At 32.5% G+C, this 20010-nt stretch overlaps 1 protein-coding gene across 4 annotated transcripts in view; it reads left to right on the top strand.

Annotated features, from left to right (window-relative positions):
- EPHA7 (EPH receptor A7) overlaps window positions 1–19791 on the top strand; it is a 212993-nt gene extending 193202 nt beyond the window's left edge. For all 4 annotated transcript variants that reach the window (XM_051997408.1, XM_051997407.1, XM_051997410.1 and 1 more), the window contains exons 13-17: window positions 599–808; window positions 2190–2339; window positions 13121–13314; window positions 14344–14499; window positions 16757–19791. In XM_051997408.1, the coding sequence (XP_051853368.1) occupies window positions 599–808; window positions 2190–2339; window positions 13121–13314; window positions 14344–14499; window positions 16757–16871 (825 nt within the window). In that variant the 3' untranslated portion in view covers window positions 16872–19791. The remainder of the gene's footprint in view (window positions 1–598; window positions 809–2189; window positions 2340–13120; window positions 13315–14343; window positions 14500–16756) is intronic.
- The last annotated feature ends 219 nt before the right edge of the window (window positions 19792–20010 follow it).

Genomic DNA, 20010 nt, shown 5'->3' with positions numbered 1-20010 from the left:
TCCCACTTCCATTTGAGGCTGAGAACAGGGCTTAGTTAGAAACCAACCAGAACTTCCTTCTTTTCTCTTTCAATGAATTATCCTTAAAGCATTATACAATTATAAAGTAAGAATTGTCAATAAAAAATTAATATGTGTATTTGAATAAAATTACTATAATTCAAACCATCTTTTTTGGGATAGGCATGAGAAATATAAGATAATATTGGTCTTTGTGCATCTCCTTTATACTTTTTGAGTATTTGTGTCTATTTCTCCAGAACAGCATTTTTCTAATAGCTTTTATGTTTGGTTGTGACTTTCTTCATGGTGGATTTTTTCAGTTTTAATTATCTGCCTTGGCTATTGACATTTATGACAGTGACTAGGTGACTGGCAAATTCCCATTATGTTCTGTGCTATCTGGATACAGTCTATATATTTGATAATCTCTTAAGTTTATCCTTTTACAAGTGTCTAATATGATATGGGAATTCAATAAATAATTAATTGCTCCTCTCTGACTAGGGGAGATGGGTTAGTATATAGAAAATATCCCATGATGACATTTTCTCCATCAGTCGAGTTAACTAGATTTCAACTCTTGTCTTTACTGCAGAAACATGATGGACAATTTACAGTCATTCAGCTTGTAGGGATGCTGAGAGGGATTGCTGCTGGAATGAGATATTTGGCTGATATGGGATATGTTCATCGGGATCTTGCAGCCCGTAATATCCTTGTCAACAGTAATCTTGTTTGCAAAGTGTCAGATTTTGGGCTGTCCCGAGTTATAGAAGATGATCCAGAAGCTGTCTATACAACTACTGTAAGAATTTTTTTAATGTGTTATTGTGCTCTTTCTTTTGCATTCTGCATGTATATTCAACATTTTCCCACTATTTGAAATTATTTAAAAATTATAATGTGACAATAATAATTTTTATAGAACTCTAGAAATGCAAGATCAAAGTGCAAGACAAAAACTTTTAAAATAATGGAGCTTCCCTTGTTTTGGAGAAATAATAGATTGCTTAGCAATACATTTACTCTATAACAGGCCAAGTGATTTTGGACTCAGAAACATGTTCATCATATTTTATAGTGATATCTAAAAAAATGTCATATACATGCCAATAAATCACGTGTACTTAAAATATCCTCTATTGTAATAGGAAAATAGAAATAGGTATTGGAACTCTGATTTCATTTCATTGGTGGAGGGAATCCTGGATGAGGAAAATCCCTCTATCAATAGAGATAGGCATTTTCTTAATAACTTTAAGAGATTTGTCTAGGTCAGTTAGAGATTAAATGATTTACCCAGTATTACACTGTCAGTATATGTTAGAGGTAGGATTTGAACTTAGATCTTTTTGGCTCTAAATTCAACTCTCTGTCCAATACACTGTACTTCCTCTCTAATGGAATGTGACTTTAATTTTCCTCAATAATGTTGAAATCATTCTAGCCATTTCCAGAGTATCTTCATATATATCATTTAATTTTTCCTGCAAAACACTCCTGCCAGGAAGACATAACTCACATATTTTATTCCACATTATAACAAATAGTATTCTAACTCTATTTATATTATAGTTCTTCCCACCCCAGTCCTTCCTCCATTCAACCAACAGAATCATTTTTCCAAAGCACAGGTCTAACCCTACCCCTTCATCCTCAGGAAATGCCAGTGACTCTCAATAACCTCCAGGATTTAAAGCCCTTCCTAATCTGCCCCATGTACCTTTTAAGTGTTGTTACATACACCTCATCAAATATTCTTCAATAAAACAAATTCCTTGCTGCTTCATGAACAAGACCCTCTCCTTTTGGCTCTAGGCATTTTCTTTTGCTATCTGCCATAAATGGAATGCTCTTTCTCTGCTTGACTTTATTTGAGTTCCAAACAAAATTCCTTTTATGGAAAACCTTTTCTACCTTCTTTTAATTTTAATGCCTTCCCTTTTTAAATTGTTTTTCTATTTATGCTATCTATAGCCCATTTGTACATATTTATCTACTTGTTGTCTCTAGCTTTAGATTATAAGATTTTTGCGAATAAAAACTATCTTTTATTTCCCAACACTTGGCAAAGTACCCGGCACATAGCAGGCTTTTAATAAATATTTATTTATTGACATAATGCAATGGATATGTTACATATACATAATTATATATAATTAATTGATAATCTCTCTTTAAAATAGGGTGGGAAAATCCCAGTAAGGTGGACAGCCCCAGAAGCTATCCAGTACCGGAAATTTACATCTGCCAGTGATGTATGGAGCTATGGAATAGTCATGTGGGAAGTAATGTCTTATGGAGAACGACCTTATTGGGATATGTCGAATCAAGATGTAGGTTTTACCCAGGCACAAAAATGTGCCCACATACATTTATGCTTATGGTGAACTATATGTCTTTAGAGATTTGTAAATTATCATTCTAAGATCAATACAAACAGAAAAATGAAGTAGTAATCTAGTTTTCTTTTACTATAATAATATTTATAAATAATTTCCTAAAATAATTTTAGATTTTCTTTTAGTAGTGTGACTTTTTTTTGGTCTTACTTTTGGATATCATGTGTGATTATAGGCAGTTCATTCAATCTCTCAGGGACCTAGTACTAAAGATAATCATTAGCGTATAAGATTTTTCTAACTCTAAATCTATGATTCTATAATCCTAAATTTCAGTTCTTTTGGAGGGAAAGCATTTTCATACAGTGAGCTTAGTATATTAATAAAATGACAGGTCTCTACAGAAAAAAAAATATTTTGTTTTATATATTATTTTAGGTGGGTTTTAAGTAACATTTCACTTTTCTTCATTCTCATCCATAATGAAAATACTTAATAGAAAAAGAAAACATATAGCAAATTCTTGCTTCTCAATAGATTAGAATTCTGGTAACATAAACCTTCTAAGTAACCAATGTTCTGATTTGATATTTAGAAAATGTGCCCCAAAAATCTCTCTTACAAGAATATATTCAAAGAAAGATTTTGACTTTATGAGGAAGACTTATTCTTCTTGTATTGCTGAAATAGGAGAATCAGGATAATTATCTCATCTACTCAATTTAAAATGTGAGGGACAAATCTTATGAAATATGACTTCCTTTAGAATGGGTAATGCAAATGTGATAGGCAGTTTTTAAATAACTGACAATGCAAACATGATAGTAAATTTTTAAATAACTGACAAAGTTCAAAGTTTATTATTTCCAGTTATCAGAATATGTTCCATATTTGAGTAGAAAGTTTATCTAAATACTCTACTCCATATCATTTTTAAAATGAAAGGAATTTCATATCCACATCTTTATCCAAAAATATTATAAAATTTGAATCGTAACTAATGAAACTATTCATTACTTATTCCTATTCCTTAATTACTGATTAGCTATATTTTTAAATAAAAAAAACAATTTTTTATGATCAACACTGATATATATACTTCACATAGAAATTGTAGAATTAAATCATTGGAACCATAAAAGCTTTCAGAATCTTATTGCTAGTTTTATTAGATGAACAAGTAACTCATATTCAGCAGAAAGCCAAAATATTTACTAACTTTTCACCATATGCTAGTTTATCTGTAAGCTGCTAGCAGCAAAATAAGTAGAAAATATTTTAAAGTCTCTTGAAAGAAGAAACCATTCAACTAAGACTTAAAAGGCAGCATTTTTGTATGGATGAATAGGAATAGTTAATGCAAATTGATATAGGGGAGTTCCAATGAAAAAATGTCCTCTACTGCACTGCAGTTTATATTTTTAGAGCATTGCTTAGGGATACATAAAGATTAAGTGACTTGCCCAGGGTCATTTGTCAGTATGTGCTATGACAGAATTTTAACCTTGCTCTTCCTGATTCTGAGACCAACTCTCTATATGCTACCCCTGGGTACTTCATAGTTAGAAGAATATATTACAACTGTATTATACATAGTTTGTTAGAAGAAAGTATTGAATGAAATTGTCAATCAAGGAAGTCTTCATTTATTTGAATTTTGTAGTAGATTTTTCTTTTTTTCTTTTCTATTTTAAAAAAGAGAGAGAAATTAAGTAATAATTTAGATAGAGAAGATTATTCCAAGAGAGTGTGCTTAAAGGTTCCATTGTTGAAAACTAACAAATTCTTTGTCTCACAGTCACCTAACCAGAATTTCAAGGCTTCAGATTTTAGTGGAGAGTAATTATTAGAGATGGAAGGGGGAAGAAATGGAAGAAAAAAATAAAAAAGAAACTAAGTAAATAAAATGTCAGTAAAATAAGCATTTATTAAGGGCACTATGTCAGGTACTATGCTAAGCACTACTGATAAAAAGAAAAGCAAATGACTATCCCTGCTGTTACAGCCTAATGGAGAATATGAAAATAACCACATAATAATGGGATATATACCAGAATTGGAAATAATCAATAAAAGGAAAACACTAAAATTTAAAGAGATTGCAAAAGGCTTCCTATAAAGGCTAGGTTTTTAGCAGGCCCTTGAAGAAAGCTAGGGGAAGATGAGAAGGAAGATTGGTGAATGGTCTTTTAAAATTCAGGCAGAAGAGTTCAAGGTTGATATAAAAAGCCATTGGAAGTCCCTGGAAATTCCTGCTCAAAACAATGGACTAACAGTGAGAATAATAGCAATAATAATAATAATAAAATGCTGTAGAATCTGTGTTTGTGAAAGTCTGTATACTGACAACTCCACAAAATTGATGCAAATAGTATTAAATATAAGGTAATAAGAGTGTGTATTAGAATGAAATTGAAATAGTTTCCTGGTTCCATAATCATATTCAATCAACAAAAACAATACCCTTTTCAGTAATTTATATTCTGTTACTATAATCTTGTTGGCATTTTCAAAAAGCCTTATAGATTGAAATTAAGCCTCAGAAACAAAATAAACTAGGTTGAAAAAGATATTTAAATCAATTCATTTTTTTTTTTTTTTTGGAATTTTGGATTGAGTGATCGACATGAAAGTTCTCTTTCTTTTTTTAAGATAAAAGTCTAAATGATGAGTCAGTTTGGCAGAGTGCAAAGTTGTTAATATTTGACAGGTCTCAGTGTCAAAGATTTCATGGACTGTCAAAATGTGGGCAAACAAATCCTTGGGGCAGAGAAAGAGAAATATTTACATTCCCTAGATACTCCATAGAGTTTCATTTCTTTTGACACCTTCCTTCTGTAGTAGATCCAAACATAAAGGGGTCTGACAGGAATTTAAGATGACTAAAATTCAGTGTTTACTTACCTTTCACAAAGGAATAATGATAAGGTCTAAATTTAGAAAATTAGTATCTCCAAATTTAACATTTTAATTCTACCAGCTATAAGTTCAAAAAGTATTTTTGAATATATTTCTTTATAAAAATTTACCCTCAAGAATGTTTAAAATTAAATAATGTATTTAATTAGTGTACTTCATAACTCTTCTGTCTTTTGATTGGCAAAAATAGATAGGAATTTTGGGTATTTTGAAGGAGCCTTGTGGACATTTCTTCAAGACTTTTGAGGTGAATGTCACAAATACTTATTTTGTCAAATCATTCTCTTCAAAACTTAGCCTTTCCCTTTTTATGCAACTATGTGCCACCTATGCTACTATTCTGCTCTCATCATATTTTCTCTCACCAATGAAGAGAGGAAAAAGGAGAGACCTTTCAGAGCTAACAAAGTAAAAATGAGTTGGAAGAGACAAAGATGTCAAAGAGAATGTTGGAGAAAAGATTTGAGGAAGAATTACTAAGCTTTGAGTGAGAAAAAGAAGAAAGAAAGACATGGAATTTATCATTTTGAAGAAGGACAAATGAAGCAGTGAAGAAGAAACAGTCATTCATATGATTCTGTATAACAAGACCAAGATCTTTGGCCAAGAACAGCTTGCCTGCTATCCAGATAAAGGGAAAGAGTGCAGAAATATAAGAGAAGGTAGAATCAGGGGGAGGAAAAGTTTGTCAAAACATGGATACCTTTAAGTTGGTGTCAATTTCTTAAAACTCATTATTATGATACACACACCTTTGATAGTGAAATGACTTAAGAAGAAGTATGGCTGGAAATTTATTATCATTGGTGCAACTAATTCTGATATGCCAAATAACCTTTTGTCACTGATTTCAGTGGACCTGTCATTTCTTCTCTTTCCTTGGCAAGACCTGTGAGATTTTCTTAGCAAAGATACTGGAGTAGTCTGCTATTTCCATTCCAGATCATTTTATAGATGAGGAAACTGAGAACAATAGTATTAAGTGTCTGTCCTAGGATCACATAGCTAGTAAGTACAGGAATTCAGACTTGAATTCAGGTCTTCCTGACTACAGGCCTGACATTCTATTCACTGTGTCAAATAAACCTTAAGGATAAAGTATTGTCTGTGAGAAAGCCAGAAGTTCAGGATATAGCCCTTCAGTGGCTGTGAGGTACAATCTATATTGTTGCTTCAGGTAGCAACCTTCTCAAATCAGGGGAAATTTTCTTAAAGGCAGGAACAGCAGGTTGGCTAATGATAAGTTTAATTCAGATTTAACCAGAGAGTAGAAACATAAGAAAGGATGAGCCCATAGCATAAAACTGGACCCCCAAAAGGAAGATTCAAATTAATTTCCAGGAAGAAAACAGTAGCTTTAACCAGACAAGAAAACACAAGCCTTTCATACTGTAGGTATATGGTAAAACACATAAATATTTAAATAGCAAGTTCTGGAAGCAGCATTTAACATTATTTTACCCAGACTTTAAGTGGAGTGTGTGATATGCCTTCAACCAATTCAATAAGATATAGTTACTAATAGGATAAACTAAGTCTCACAAAATCAGGCACCTTTGTATTCGTTGATTGTTCATTTGGAGCAACTGTAGCTGGTGTAATCATCAAGGAAGTACAGAATGAAGTATACTTTTGGACTTACAGGGAAGGATATGTAGACATATAGGAATACATAGTACGTTAAAATTTGCAAAACATCTAACAAATGTTATTTTATTTCATTCTCACACCCCTGGAAACTAGATGTTATTTTTATTCCCATTTTAAAATTGAATCCCATGACTGTGCTCAAATTGTCAACTAGCCCCACCTATAAAATCTCACAAACTGAAAAGTTCCTCAGTTCTCCAAACACTATAAGATACTGAAAATAAAGTATAAGGAGGGTTAATTTGCAAATGCCCACATTAGAAGCCTTTCCATATAAGACTGCTCTTACATGAAAGCAAGGAAGGCCTTAGGGAAATTAGTTGCAGCTGCTGCCCTCTACCCATGCTCATATTTAAGTACTTAAAACAAAAAGAGGATCTAAATTTTTCTTTCTTACTTAATTTTATTTGAGTTTTTACCACCCATAGGTTCCAGGAGCTCTTTTAGGACTGGGTTGCTGTTTTGTTTTATTTTGCTTTGTTTTGTGTTTTTTTTTTTTGTTTGTTTTTTTTGTTTGTTTGTTTGTTTTTGGTATTCCCAGTCCTTAATAGAGTATCTGGAACAATAACAGGTATTTAATAAATGCTTGCTAAATGACTATTGTCTATCAAACTTGAAGCAGAATCAACAATGTCTCAAGGTAGACCCCTTCTTTAGAAAAATCACTTAAAGAACTTAGAAAAGAAGTCCAAGAAAAGCTTGCTTTAAAAAGCAACAACAAAATAGTGTTTCACTTTACTCGGATCTTGTATCATTCAAGAACGTGTTGACTAATCTCCATGACTCTTTCCTAAAGCAAAATTAAATCCTAACTCATTTAAAACTCATCCCCAAAGTGTGGTCCAGAGGGGAAGAACGTTTATTTCAATTTATTGGTTGGAAATGGTAAGATTAGGGTTCCTGGTGGTCAGAGAATTGAATGATGAGGTTAATGGCAAGTTGGGGTGTCAGGGAATCAAATGAAGAGGTTTGGTTCCTCTGAATCCTCCTAAAATTTGGCTCATGGTAGGGAGTTATGGTAACCCTATTCTGGTGGCTCAGAGGTCCTTCGTAAAGGAATTTACCAACCCAAAAAGCTACACTGGCAAAAAGAAGTTATGGCTTTGGGAAGTCAGCCTTTGCTGTGCATGAATAGAAAGACTGAATTCCTCAGTGGCAAGGTCCTGGCAGAGAGATATAAAGTTTCTAGTGGAGGAGTGCTGGCAGAGAGATAGAGAATTTCTAGCAGAGAAATCCCAACAGAGAGGTATAAAGTCTTATTAAGGAAATAGATAAGGAAGATAAAAAGAGGGTAACTCTGAAAGAGAGTATCATTTCAGCGGGAGGAGGTTGCTGCTATGTCAGGGAGACGTTTCTTGGCATGTTAGGTCCTCTGCAAGGACTGAGTTTGCTCATTTTATAAGCTTTGACTACAAACTGGGGGTTGCTCTTGATGGGGGCTGGGTGTGGTCTGAACTGGAAAATCTTGGAATTGAATGAGTTTCTGGGCTAATCTTTAATTCAGTAGGGTTGTAATTCTCCAGCTCTGGGACTCAACCAGCCCCACCTAGATAACAGAATGAAGCTGTTTGTCCTGTTTCCCTTGAGCAGGGTCTTTTACAGAGGCCAGGATTTAAGGAGAATCTCTCCTTCAAGAAGTTTTAGACAGCGTTTTAGGGTCTGTCCCTTGTCAGAAGGACTATCTGTAGACTGACTCTCCCATAAGATTACTAACCATATAATTTTGGATTAGTCACTTAACTCTCTAGGCCTTCTTTTCCTTGTTTGAGGAGTTTTACTTTCATGGATGATTGGAGTCCTGTTTAGCAACAGATTGAGGATTCTCTGATAGAACCTTTTCATTGTGAAAAGGGGTTACCCAGAGAAGGCTGTGGATAAATTTTAATACCTACTTCATGATAGTAACCAGGTAGTTCCTCAAAGCAATATTCTTTCATAATTTTTTTCTTGATTATTCTGCCTTCTTCTCTTCCAATGTTGCTGATTTTTAAAAGTTATCCTTTTTCTCTCCAGTTAAGGAAACTTTAATAAAGTTCCCAATTCCCAGTGAAGTGTTATTGAAAACTTAAGTAGGTCAACAAATAGTTTCTGAGATGACTAGCTTTCATGAACAAGATAAATGGGAGTAAAGGTAATAAGGGCAGGGGTTTAGATAGTTCTTAAAATATTGCATTAGTAATCAGTTTCAGCCCTTGAAAATATAATCAGTTCATGGCTAAAATTCATATTCTCATTAATAAGTAGTCCTTGGGTTTCTACTTTTATTTAGCAGTAACCTCTAAGTTAAAAATTTTCATCTTTCATGTAAAAATATAAATAAATTTTAAATTTGGGATCTTTTTTCTTTCTTACTTTCCAGTAACTCTTATAGTTTTCCTGCCAAAATTATTCCAAATTGAGTGATTTTTATTAACATTTCAAAGAATTTTTTCACAACGTATGTCAAAGGAACTGGTTCTTGTGTGTCCCAATGGCCTTTAAAAAAAATAATGTCATTACCTTCGTCACTTCTGAGTCCTTTGGGAACTATCAAAAACAAATCTAACTTGGAAAACTGCTAACTAATGTTTCCTTAATTTCTTTGCTGAGTTTTTACCACACTTAAATGCAGATCCATAAAGCCAAATATAAGAACAATAATTTGAATAATTCAGCTCTAACTCCTTCCTTCTGCTCTCCATATTCCTCCATTCCCACCAAAAGAAAGACAAAAGAAAGGATTTTATCAGAATTCCCTTTACAATTGCAGACACCTTTCTGTTGACAGGCCCCATCCATACATTAGCCATGTTTTTAGTTCCAGGGATGTTTTAACTCTTCCCTTCCCTTTTCCTATTCCCATTTTAAGCTGTCTACATTGAAAATCTACATTAAACCAGGATTATATTTTGTAGTTCAGCTATTCATATGGTCTCTCATTCTGGTACCTTTCCAATACAAATAGAAACTTTCAGTGGTTTCCAATAGAACAGACTTTTCTTAACATTTACTTCCAGTTGCAATCAGAAGTTATGATTTGTGGGATAGTGGAAGAGGAAATGAGAGAAGTGAGAAGTCTTTAAGTATGTTAAGGGATTTCATATTGAAGAATATTGAGTTCATTCTACTTGGTCCCAAAGGAAAAAAATATAATTTTAAGATAAAAATTGCAAAAAATTCAGATAAAGACATTGTAAGGAAAGTCTTTCTAATCATTTTAGGTACCCCAAAGTGTGGCAAGTTTTGTGTCAGTTTTGTGTATTTCCCTTCACTATATATAATCAAAGGCTGGGTGGTCTCTTTGAGAACATGTCATAATATTGTAGAGAAAATTTTTGTTCAGAAATATGAGATGATCTCTAAAATCTGTTTCAAATCTGAGATCTTGTGACTTTGTGATTCCTAAACTAAATTCCAAATTGGAGAGATTGGAGAGATAAAGTCTACATCTTCGGTTCTTTGATATTTCATCTTGTGGCAGTATAAAGTGAGCCTCTACTCCATAACAAACAATAGTATCATAGACTATTATCTCATTTCCTTTTACAGATTATAGATTGAGACCCATAGAAGTAAAATTATATATCCAATTTTTACCATCTATGAAAATATCTTATAACTTGAATCTCTCTAAAGATGAAATAATTTCTTGGTAATAAGAAAGGGCATTCAGGATAGGCTATTAACTCATTTAACCCACTGAAGTAGGCACTATTGAGTGTATTTCAGCTTTGCTGTTTATTTTTCATTGTAAGGGATAATTTCAGGCATAATTATACTGTATTTTTTTCTGTCTTAAATTTCCAGTGCTCATACTAAATTTATGAATCTTTGTCAGTATGATTTGTTAGATAGAAGGCCACCTTTGCATTTATAAGACCCAAGTTCAAATAATTCTAGTATCTGTTACACATTAGCTATATGACTCTATGCCAGTCATTTAAATATTTTTGCCAGAGGCAAACTCTAAAACTAAAAATTACAGGTGGTTAATATGTATTAAGAAAGATTCTCCATACCAAGCATAAAATAATGGTTGCAGATTTCCCTCCTTTATATGATATAATTGTCCTTTTTCACAACTTGCTTTCCTTTCTTTGTGACTCAATCAAGTTTTAGGAAGCATAGTGTTATGGAAAGAAAGTATCCACAAGCACAAGAATTTGGTATGTCTCACACTCTGGTATTGTTATTTACAACATGTGTGACCAATCATTTACCTTGCCTCAAGTTTTCTCCTGTTTGTTCCAAAAGTGGGAGAGAGGGAGGGAATATAGTCTCAAAGATTCTTGATGACTCTTAAGACCATAAACCTATGAGGATGTTGATTTTACTCAAAAGTAAAGCTTGTGATCTCTAACTAAACTTTCTCTACATTTCTTCTTTCACAGAAGCTTCTATCTAGAAAATTGTTTATGTCAATTACTATCTTCGATTTCTTAAATAGCTTTTTACATTATAATGTTATTTTTGAAAATCAGTGAATGTTTTCTGTATTTTTCCTTAAAAAATTAAAATTATTTTCAATATAAGGCTCATTAACTTTTCTTATAGTAAATATTTCTGTTCACTTCAGGTCTTTATTTTGCCAAATATTTGGAAGCAGTGTCTTACTGATGTCCAAACAATCATAAATCTTTAGGCATTTTAATGATGATATGACTGTCAGTTTCCATATTCTTGAAAACCCTCATAAAGGGTAATTTAACTTCTTTGTTTTTTTTTTTTTAAACAAACCCTTTATGTCATATCCTCCTGTCTTCCAGTTATTTTTATATTTTTTGCCAGTCAAGTTCTGTCTCTTTTTTTTTCTCTCTCTCTGTCTCTCTCTCTCTCTCTCTCTCTCTCTCTCTCTGTCCCTCCCTTCCATCTTTCTTTCCATATAAATCCAAATGGTCTAGTTTGAAAGAAACAAATTGAAATTTTAGTTCTTGTGCCATGTCTTATCAGGTCATAATGTTCTTCTTTTTTCTATTATTTACTCTGTTTTTTGAATTCAGAATCCTAAATATATTTATGATATCTAGCATAAAAGGAGAATGATTAGCTCAGGGAAAAGGCAAGGTAAAAATGTAGAATTCTAAGCTTCAGAGCATTTACAGTTATCTATGCATATTGTGATGCTCTCTAGATTCCTAAAATAAGCATTTTACCAATGTGATAAAGGACTAGCACTTTTTTTATGGCAATTTAAATGCATATCCATTTGAAAAAGTGTCACTGTAAATATTTGGAAAATCAATGAAACTAATCATTTTAGGTAGCAGTTTTCCATTATACTTTGCACAGTTTGGAAATATATGGATAAATATGTTTATTTCCTGCTGTATCTAAGTCAATTGTTTCTATTACATTCCCTATTTTTAAAATCTCTGGGAGAGCATTAATAATATTGCCATCTACTATATCCCATATAAACTTAAATATAGTTCCCTTGCTGCTGAACTTAATAGAAAATATAGTTATATTTAGTATAATATATGATATAATAGTTATATTTGGTATAAAAATTATACTGCATTTTGGCCTAATATCCTTAATCACAAGTTCTTAACCTGGATTTTTTGAGCTTTTTTAGATTTACTTTATTTTTTTTAATATATTTGGTTTTCTTTGTTAATCTCATGTAATTTATTTTAAACATTTTAAAATATTTTCCCATAATGTATCCATACTTTTCCCACAGTTCAGGGAAAAAAGCTTAAGAAACTCTGTCCTAGACAAACTTCTTTAATATTCATAAGTGTTATATATAAAATATACTGAATATTATATGGATATTTAAAAAATATTTATTCAAAAAAAATTCTATTCTACTTGATTAATTTTGATCAAGATTAAAAATAAATCAATATGAAAACTTTACATTTTATTTTTTCTTATATTAATGAGTATCAATATTCAGATAAAAAGAAAATAAGATAATAATTCTTTAAGAAGAAATAAGTTTTTAAATAGGAGATTGGCAAAGATTTCGTCTATAAACTAATCCTTTTTACCATTTGTTGAATTCACCCTGAAAGAAGCTTATATTTCATTCAAAATATTAATGTTCATATTGTCTTGATTTTTGAAATCCTTTCTGATCTACTTTACTATTTTGGTATTGTTTTTGTATAGTGTTCCATTGTTGCATTACATGTTGACCATTATTAATGTTCTGATTGTATACAGATAACTCATTCAGTGTTGCCAATCACTATTTTTAATGCCATGTTCACTATTAGGTTATAAAAGCAATTGAAGAAGGTTATCGTTTGCCAGCACCCATGGACTGCCCAGCTGGTCTCCATCAGCTAATGCTGGATTGTTGGCAGAAGGATCGTGCTGAAAGGCCAAAGTTTGAACAGATAGTTGGAATTCTGGATAAAATGATCAGAAACCCAAATAGCTTGAAAACACCCCTGGGAACCTGTAGCAGGTAAGTGCCAATTTCTATCGGGGATAAGAATTTGACATGTTGGAAAATTTTTGCATAGGATAAATTCAAGCTTTCTTATAAAAGTGAATTATACTTGAAACATGAATGCTAATTTAAATAATAGTAATCTTTCCCCAAATATTCTTATTTGATATCATGTTTATATATGTTAAACTTAACTGCTAGTTTTAGTTTCCATTCCTCACCCCCACCCAAGAGAAGTTATTATCTATGCCATATATTATCCATTCTAGAAGATGTGTCTTTTTTCTACTAACTTTTTGTGACAAGGTAATATCCTGTTTCAATAATCAAATTTTTTTGATCTATGATTTTATTTCTATCGCCCTAAATTTGTTTTTAAATTCTTTTTGAGGTAATTGTGCAGAGAACACATTTATAAATGACAATACAATAAAGTAAGAAAGAGGAATATCTATTTAGTAAAAAGAATCATAACACTCAATTCATTCTAATGAGTTATTTTCCTGGATGGTAACATAGGAGTTGTTATTTAGCCCCCAGCTGCCTTATAAGCCTGGGATTCCATGGTTGTTATTGGTAGTAAGTTAGACCCTTCTAAAGGTGTATTAACTCATGCAGCCCACAAGGGTGCCATTACTATAGTGGAAGAGTAATTTACTAAATAGTCCCCTTGTGGCCTGAACAAGTTAGTGTAGCGCCAAATGTGCTTAATTTACTAGCAGTTACTTCCAGAGAAGAAGCTGAGCAAATATTTACTGAATATAAATAGTGCAGTCTGTACTTAAACACATACACACACACACACATACATACACACACACGTACTCAGAAGACTTAGCATAATAATCTTAAAATCTGAATAAAGACAATATGTAGGTGGCTACAACTTTTATATTAAAAAGATGTTAGTAAAGGATTTTCTTTGTTTTTCAAATATATAAAAACAAAGGAAACCTATCTGACAATTCTGTTTGTGCCATAAATTTGTGTTGTAGCTTTGCTTTGGTCAGTCAAGGTTTGCCTTGCTCTTTTGCTTTTAACTAGGCCAATTAGTCCCCTTCTGGATCAGAATACTCCTGACTTCACTACCTTCTGTTCTGTGGGAGAATGGTTACAAGCAATCAAGATGGAAAGATATAAGGATAATTTCACAGCAGCCGGCTACAACTCTCTTGAATCAGTGGCCAGAATGACTATTGAGTAAGTGTGAGTTTGAATTATTTTAAGGGGGCAGAGATTAAGTGGCCTATTGGGTTCATTTGAAATATACTACTACTTCTGCCATGCTTAAAAAGGTAATCTTTTCCAGCCAAGTATCCTGTGTTGCAAACATGAGGCAAAAATTCATTCTGGACCATTTCTTTCCACTCCATATACCTTTAAGTTTACATAGGCTGAGAAGCATGTAGGGGAGAAAGTTTGTGCTTAAAGTGACAGCTTACCAACAGCAATCCTATTGGGCATAAAATTTCAACATACCATAACCAAAGTGCAATAAGGCATGCATTATGGTGATTCTTTTGAGTTGAACTAGGGAAGCATGATTCTGAACTTGTTACTTACTTAACTCAAGTTTTTTGCTTGAACTTTCTGGTGCAACACTTTACCCTAAATGTCTTTGATGTTATTGTGAAGTGAATCAGTAGCAATAACAGCAAGAGTAGTAAAAATTGTTATTGATATAGTTTTTATGGTTTACAGTGCAGTTACAATTTTTTTTCACTTTATCAACATAACATTTATGGGAGATAGATGATATTACTCTCATTTTATAGATATGGAAATTGAGGCAAGCAGAAGTTAGGTGATTTATCCAGCATTATATAACTAATATCTAAAACTGAAATTTGAACTCACATTTTCCTGATTCCAGGTCCCATAATATATCTACTGCATCTCCTAGTTTCCTGACATTTGGCTTGTCAAATCACCAAGTACTTTGTACCAATTTGTTACTTCTTCCTATGACCTTTAGGGAATTCATTTAATCTCCAGAACTTAATTTATTATATCTAAAATGAAGAAAGCAGCATCGAGCTTATCAACACCAAAATAATGCTATAAAATTACATGATTTTTAAAAGTGTAAAAATATATGCAAATATGAGATATGATTCATTGTTTTGGTAGCCAACTAGTACTATGAAGGATCTATTCTACACTCAAGAGCAGATAATCATAGAATTAGAATCAAAATGAGATATTCCCAAAAGACATATACTTGATGCTACTGATCAGTAAATGTATACTGTTCATCTTTTTGATGGCATCAGTGTTTCTTGATTCTGCCTCTGCTGGTCACAGCAGTGAGCCTGGAGATTCTCCCACATGTACTATTCAAAGAATTACTACCTATGAACCAAAAGAGTTATCAAAATCTTACTACACAACAGCTGTGGAGCACTTCAGTACTGTGTTATATTCAGACTTTAGAGGTCTCTATGCTGAATAATGCATGCCATCCTACTTTTAACATCTATTTTGAGCAGAAAGGTCAAAGAAAGAAAGGAGTAAAAGAAAAACAAGCTTCAACTACATGTCTGAGAGGAATTCATTATTTTATGCACCTGACTTCAATATTCCCACCATGAATTTTTATGGCATACAGTCATAACAATTTACTGAATTAAAGCAAATTTATAAGTAATGGTATTTTCAATAAGCACTTCATAAATAATGAGCTATGTAAAACATAAACCAATATGTGTGTTTATGTGTGGGTATATGTGCATGTGGAGAGAGAGAGTCTCTCTATATGTGTGTGTATGTGTGTGTGTATATATATAAATATGAAAATTTCAGTTACTTCTGAATTCTGCTGCTACTACTAGCTAAGGTTTGATAACAGAGAACCTAGTTTCAAATTCACTCACTTGTGTATCACATTTAAAGCATCTGAGCTTTAGTATCCTTTAAATAAAAAAAATCATAATAACACATAAAATGATGAGATTTCATTAGATTATATCTTATTTTTCTTCTTTTTCTACATCTTATGATACTATGAACATTGCAACTCCTTTTCATGTGGCAAGTGGAAACATTTCTGTTTGTAGAGTCAATAGATATGAGTTTGAATTCTGGCTCTCACTCTGGGTTCTTGGAAATGAAGGAATTTATAAAAATGATCCTTAAGGTCTTTTTCAGGCTCTAATTCTATGATTCCATAATCTACATAGATTCAAAGCTGGCAAGTTTTAATTTTTTGACTGCTTATAAATTTGATTATCAAAGAAATCATTTCACATAATTATTAAATTAAGCATCTGAGCAATGAGATTTTTTGCAAAATTGAGCAAAACTTTAGGGCACCAAGGTGAATCATTTTTATGATAACATGAGGACAGTGACTGGTGGCTAAGATCAAAAGATTACTTAATGACACAATTGGTAGCAATAAGATACCACATAACTACTATGTAAGGTAACTAATTGAAAATTTCTTTCTCTTCTCCAGGGATGTGATGAGTTTAGGGATCACATTGGTTGGTCATCAAAAGAAAATCATGAGCAGCATTCAGACTATGAGAGCACAAATGCTACATTTACATGGCACTGGCATCCAAGTGTGATAGACAAAATTTCTCCCTTATGAGGGAGGTGACAGACTGTGAGAGAACAGTACTGGCCTTCATTATAGGCGAGGAGTGCTGCTAGAAGACACTTGATTTGCTGGTTCCTTCCTGCAGTAAACAGATCTACAAGAAGCACCTAAAGACTTGAACTCCTAAGTGCCACCAGAATTCACAAAAAGGGAATATGGATCCACCACTGGTGGCCAGGAAAACAGCAGTGACAATAAACAAAGTACTACCTGAAAAAAACATCCAAACACCTTGAGCTCTCTAACCTCCTTTTTATCTTATAGACTTTTTAAAATGTATATAAAAATTTAAGAAAGAATATATTTGTCAAATAAAATCATGATCTTATTGTTAAATTCAAAATATTTTCCTTAAATATGTGATTTCAGAATCTTTTTTTAAAATCATTTTTGTTTATTCTTCATAAGGACTTTGTTTTAGTAAATTGTTTATAGCTTTGGATCTTTTTAGTCTTAATTCTGTGACACATTACTACACTGGGTACCTTTGAAGGAATCTCAAGTTGTTAGAAACATAGAAAGCATGACTGAAAATGTATTTCTGTCGGAACATTGGTATTTTTTCTGTGCCATTTTCTTCTGTTAAATCAGTGCTGTTCTGACATGGTTTGCTAATTGGCAGGTCATCAAGAAAATGCAAGTTGCCAAGAGCTCTGATATTTTTAGAATACTTTTTTGTAAAAATCAGACACTATCTTTTCAATGAAAATTTAAAAGCAATAATGACCCCTAAATAGTATAAGGCACTTTTAAAAAAGTTATTTGTAGGATGATTTTACTAGACATAATTTAATAAGAAAGCTCAAATTGTAGATCCACAACTTTAAACAAAAAGGGGAAAAAAGAAAAAAAAAAAAAAAAAAAGGATGAAGCACTTCCTGTAATGAACATGTGTGTAGACATGTCTCAGACCAGGAAGTTATCCAGTGTTACCTAAAATTTGATCTGAGCACATCAAGATTTTTCAATATCTGAACATTAGGAAATTTAAGAGAAATAGTTGGCATATATTTTATATCTGATTCAGTTGAATGCAGTCCAAATGTGAGCTTAAAGAATTAGATTTTATATTAGAACTTGGGAGCATGATGAAAGGGGCAGTTCACAATTTTCTCCTTTTTAGAACAAATTTGCTGCTCAGAATCCTATCACTGCAGTGAAAAGTCTTTCCTTTGGGAACATTGATGCAGAAAAATTTTACTTTGAAAGAAAGAACTCTTTCACACAGTGAAGAAGAATGGGAAGGGCCTAGCTTTTTTTTTTAAACTTTATTTATTGAAGTATATGATTTGACAAAGTTGTTAGAATATCATAAGCAATAATCAAATGTGTCTTTATAGATATTGCAAGAATGTATACAAAAAGTGAAAGTGAGGCTTTCAAAAGTCAGGAAAATGATGAACTACCCCAGAAGAGAACTGTTGTACTTCCAAAGAGAATTGGGCTGTTTATATTGATTTTAATAGAGAAAAGATCCCAGGGATCGGTCATAAATTGGTCTTGTTTGATAATGTGGGCATCCACACAAAAACTGTAAATGTTCCTTTGTAAAACTTGTAAATTTTATTTATACTGTCTTGTTTTGTATACATATTTCTCTGTAGTGAGCTCTGAATACATTGAAAATGCACTATATTTTTCTATTTTACTTGCAGAGCATCACAAAAGAACAGGTATTTTCAGTGCTACATAATGTGTTTTCCCACATTTAGGACCAAAGATGGCTACAGAAAAATTTAAATGGATTGCTCCCTCCCCTCCCCATGACCTTCTAGTTCCCCCTTTTTACTTTTCTTTTAGATCACTGTACAGTGTTATTTGACAGTTTATTTATTTTTCGTTTGATCAGCTAGAAAAGCAGTCAATATAATTTCACTAAACTGTTTTCTTTTGTCCCTTAAGAAAAAAAAAAACTGTAAAAAATGCTTTGAATTAGCATAATCCCGTTCCATAGACACTTCCATTTGTAATCTTTGTAATAGACTGTAAATATATTTTTGGAACTATAACACCATGTGCTCGAGGGTTATTTTTCAGTGTCGGCAGTGTATATCAGTGTTTATACTAAGTACAGCACTTTACAATTCTAATCAGTAGCATTGGCCTTTGAGAGAGTGAGTGAAAGAGACTGAGTGAGTGCTATTAGTACAGTTTAGCTTTTAAACTCACTAATAATGGGGTTCTTTTCTTGTTCATAGCTTAAGGTGCTTATTTTTTCTATTAGAAATCAAATTAACAAAAAAGCCATTCTAGACCTAGGAGATATAGCATATGGTACATGCAAATTGTGTCTTTCCTGCTTTTTTCTAGCACTAGATTTATAGCTGAGTAATCTTTCTTGAGTAGAAGGGCAGAATAAAAGTGTTGGGTTTGTTTTTTTCAGAAATGACTTTTTTCTTCAGCAATATACCTCATCTGCCTTAAATTTTTTACAGCTCAATACAGGGAAAAGGGAGAAGGGATGGGAAAGACACAGAGCACAATAGGAAATGTATGCTTACACCGCTATCTCATTTTAGGTCAATTATCCCCTTCACCATTATCATTTTGGATTACATGTATGTGAACCAAGTATTGACTCAGAGAGACTCAACATTGTAATGCTGATTGTAATGCTTTCTTTCAGAAAGAGATGAGGCAGCATAATGACAAGAATGTACAAATTGCACCTTGAAACTTTTATTGAGAAATTAGTGCTCAGGGGAGGAAAAGATGAGAAAGTGAGAGTCAGTAATAAGATTCCGAAATTATAAAGCTGCAAAGGACATGGCCTCCTTGATTTAATCTAGCCACCTTTTTTTTTTTTTTTTTTTTTTTAAGAACACTGTCTTCACACTTGACTTGTGTTTTGCCTTCAGTACTGAAATAAAAATAACTGTTTTATTAAATCTGGATCTAACCTTTTCTGAGCAATTGGATTGGGCCTTGTTTGCTGGAACTCTTGGGTAATGCTTGTCAGAGCCCTATTAGTTGAATCATGCTGTATACTCATGTAATCTACATTAGCTAGAACTATTTGGAACTCTTTTAATTGCTCTTATCAGTGTTTTTACATCAATTGAGAAAACGGGTGTAATTCACCTTTTAAAAAATATATTATTTAGGCA

Source organism: Antechinus flavipes, chromosome 4 (genome assembly GCF_016432865.1).
Source record: "Antechinus flavipes isolate AdamAnt ecotype Samford, QLD, Australia chromosome 4, AdamAnt_v2, whole genome shotgun sequence".
Classification (NCBI taxonomy): Eukaryota; Metazoa; Chordata; class Mammalia; order Dasyuromorphia; family Dasyuridae; genus Antechinus; species Antechinus flavipes.
The sequence above is the reverse complement of the archived record's forward strand: the minus strand, read 5'-3'. Positions and strand labels throughout refer to the sequence as shown.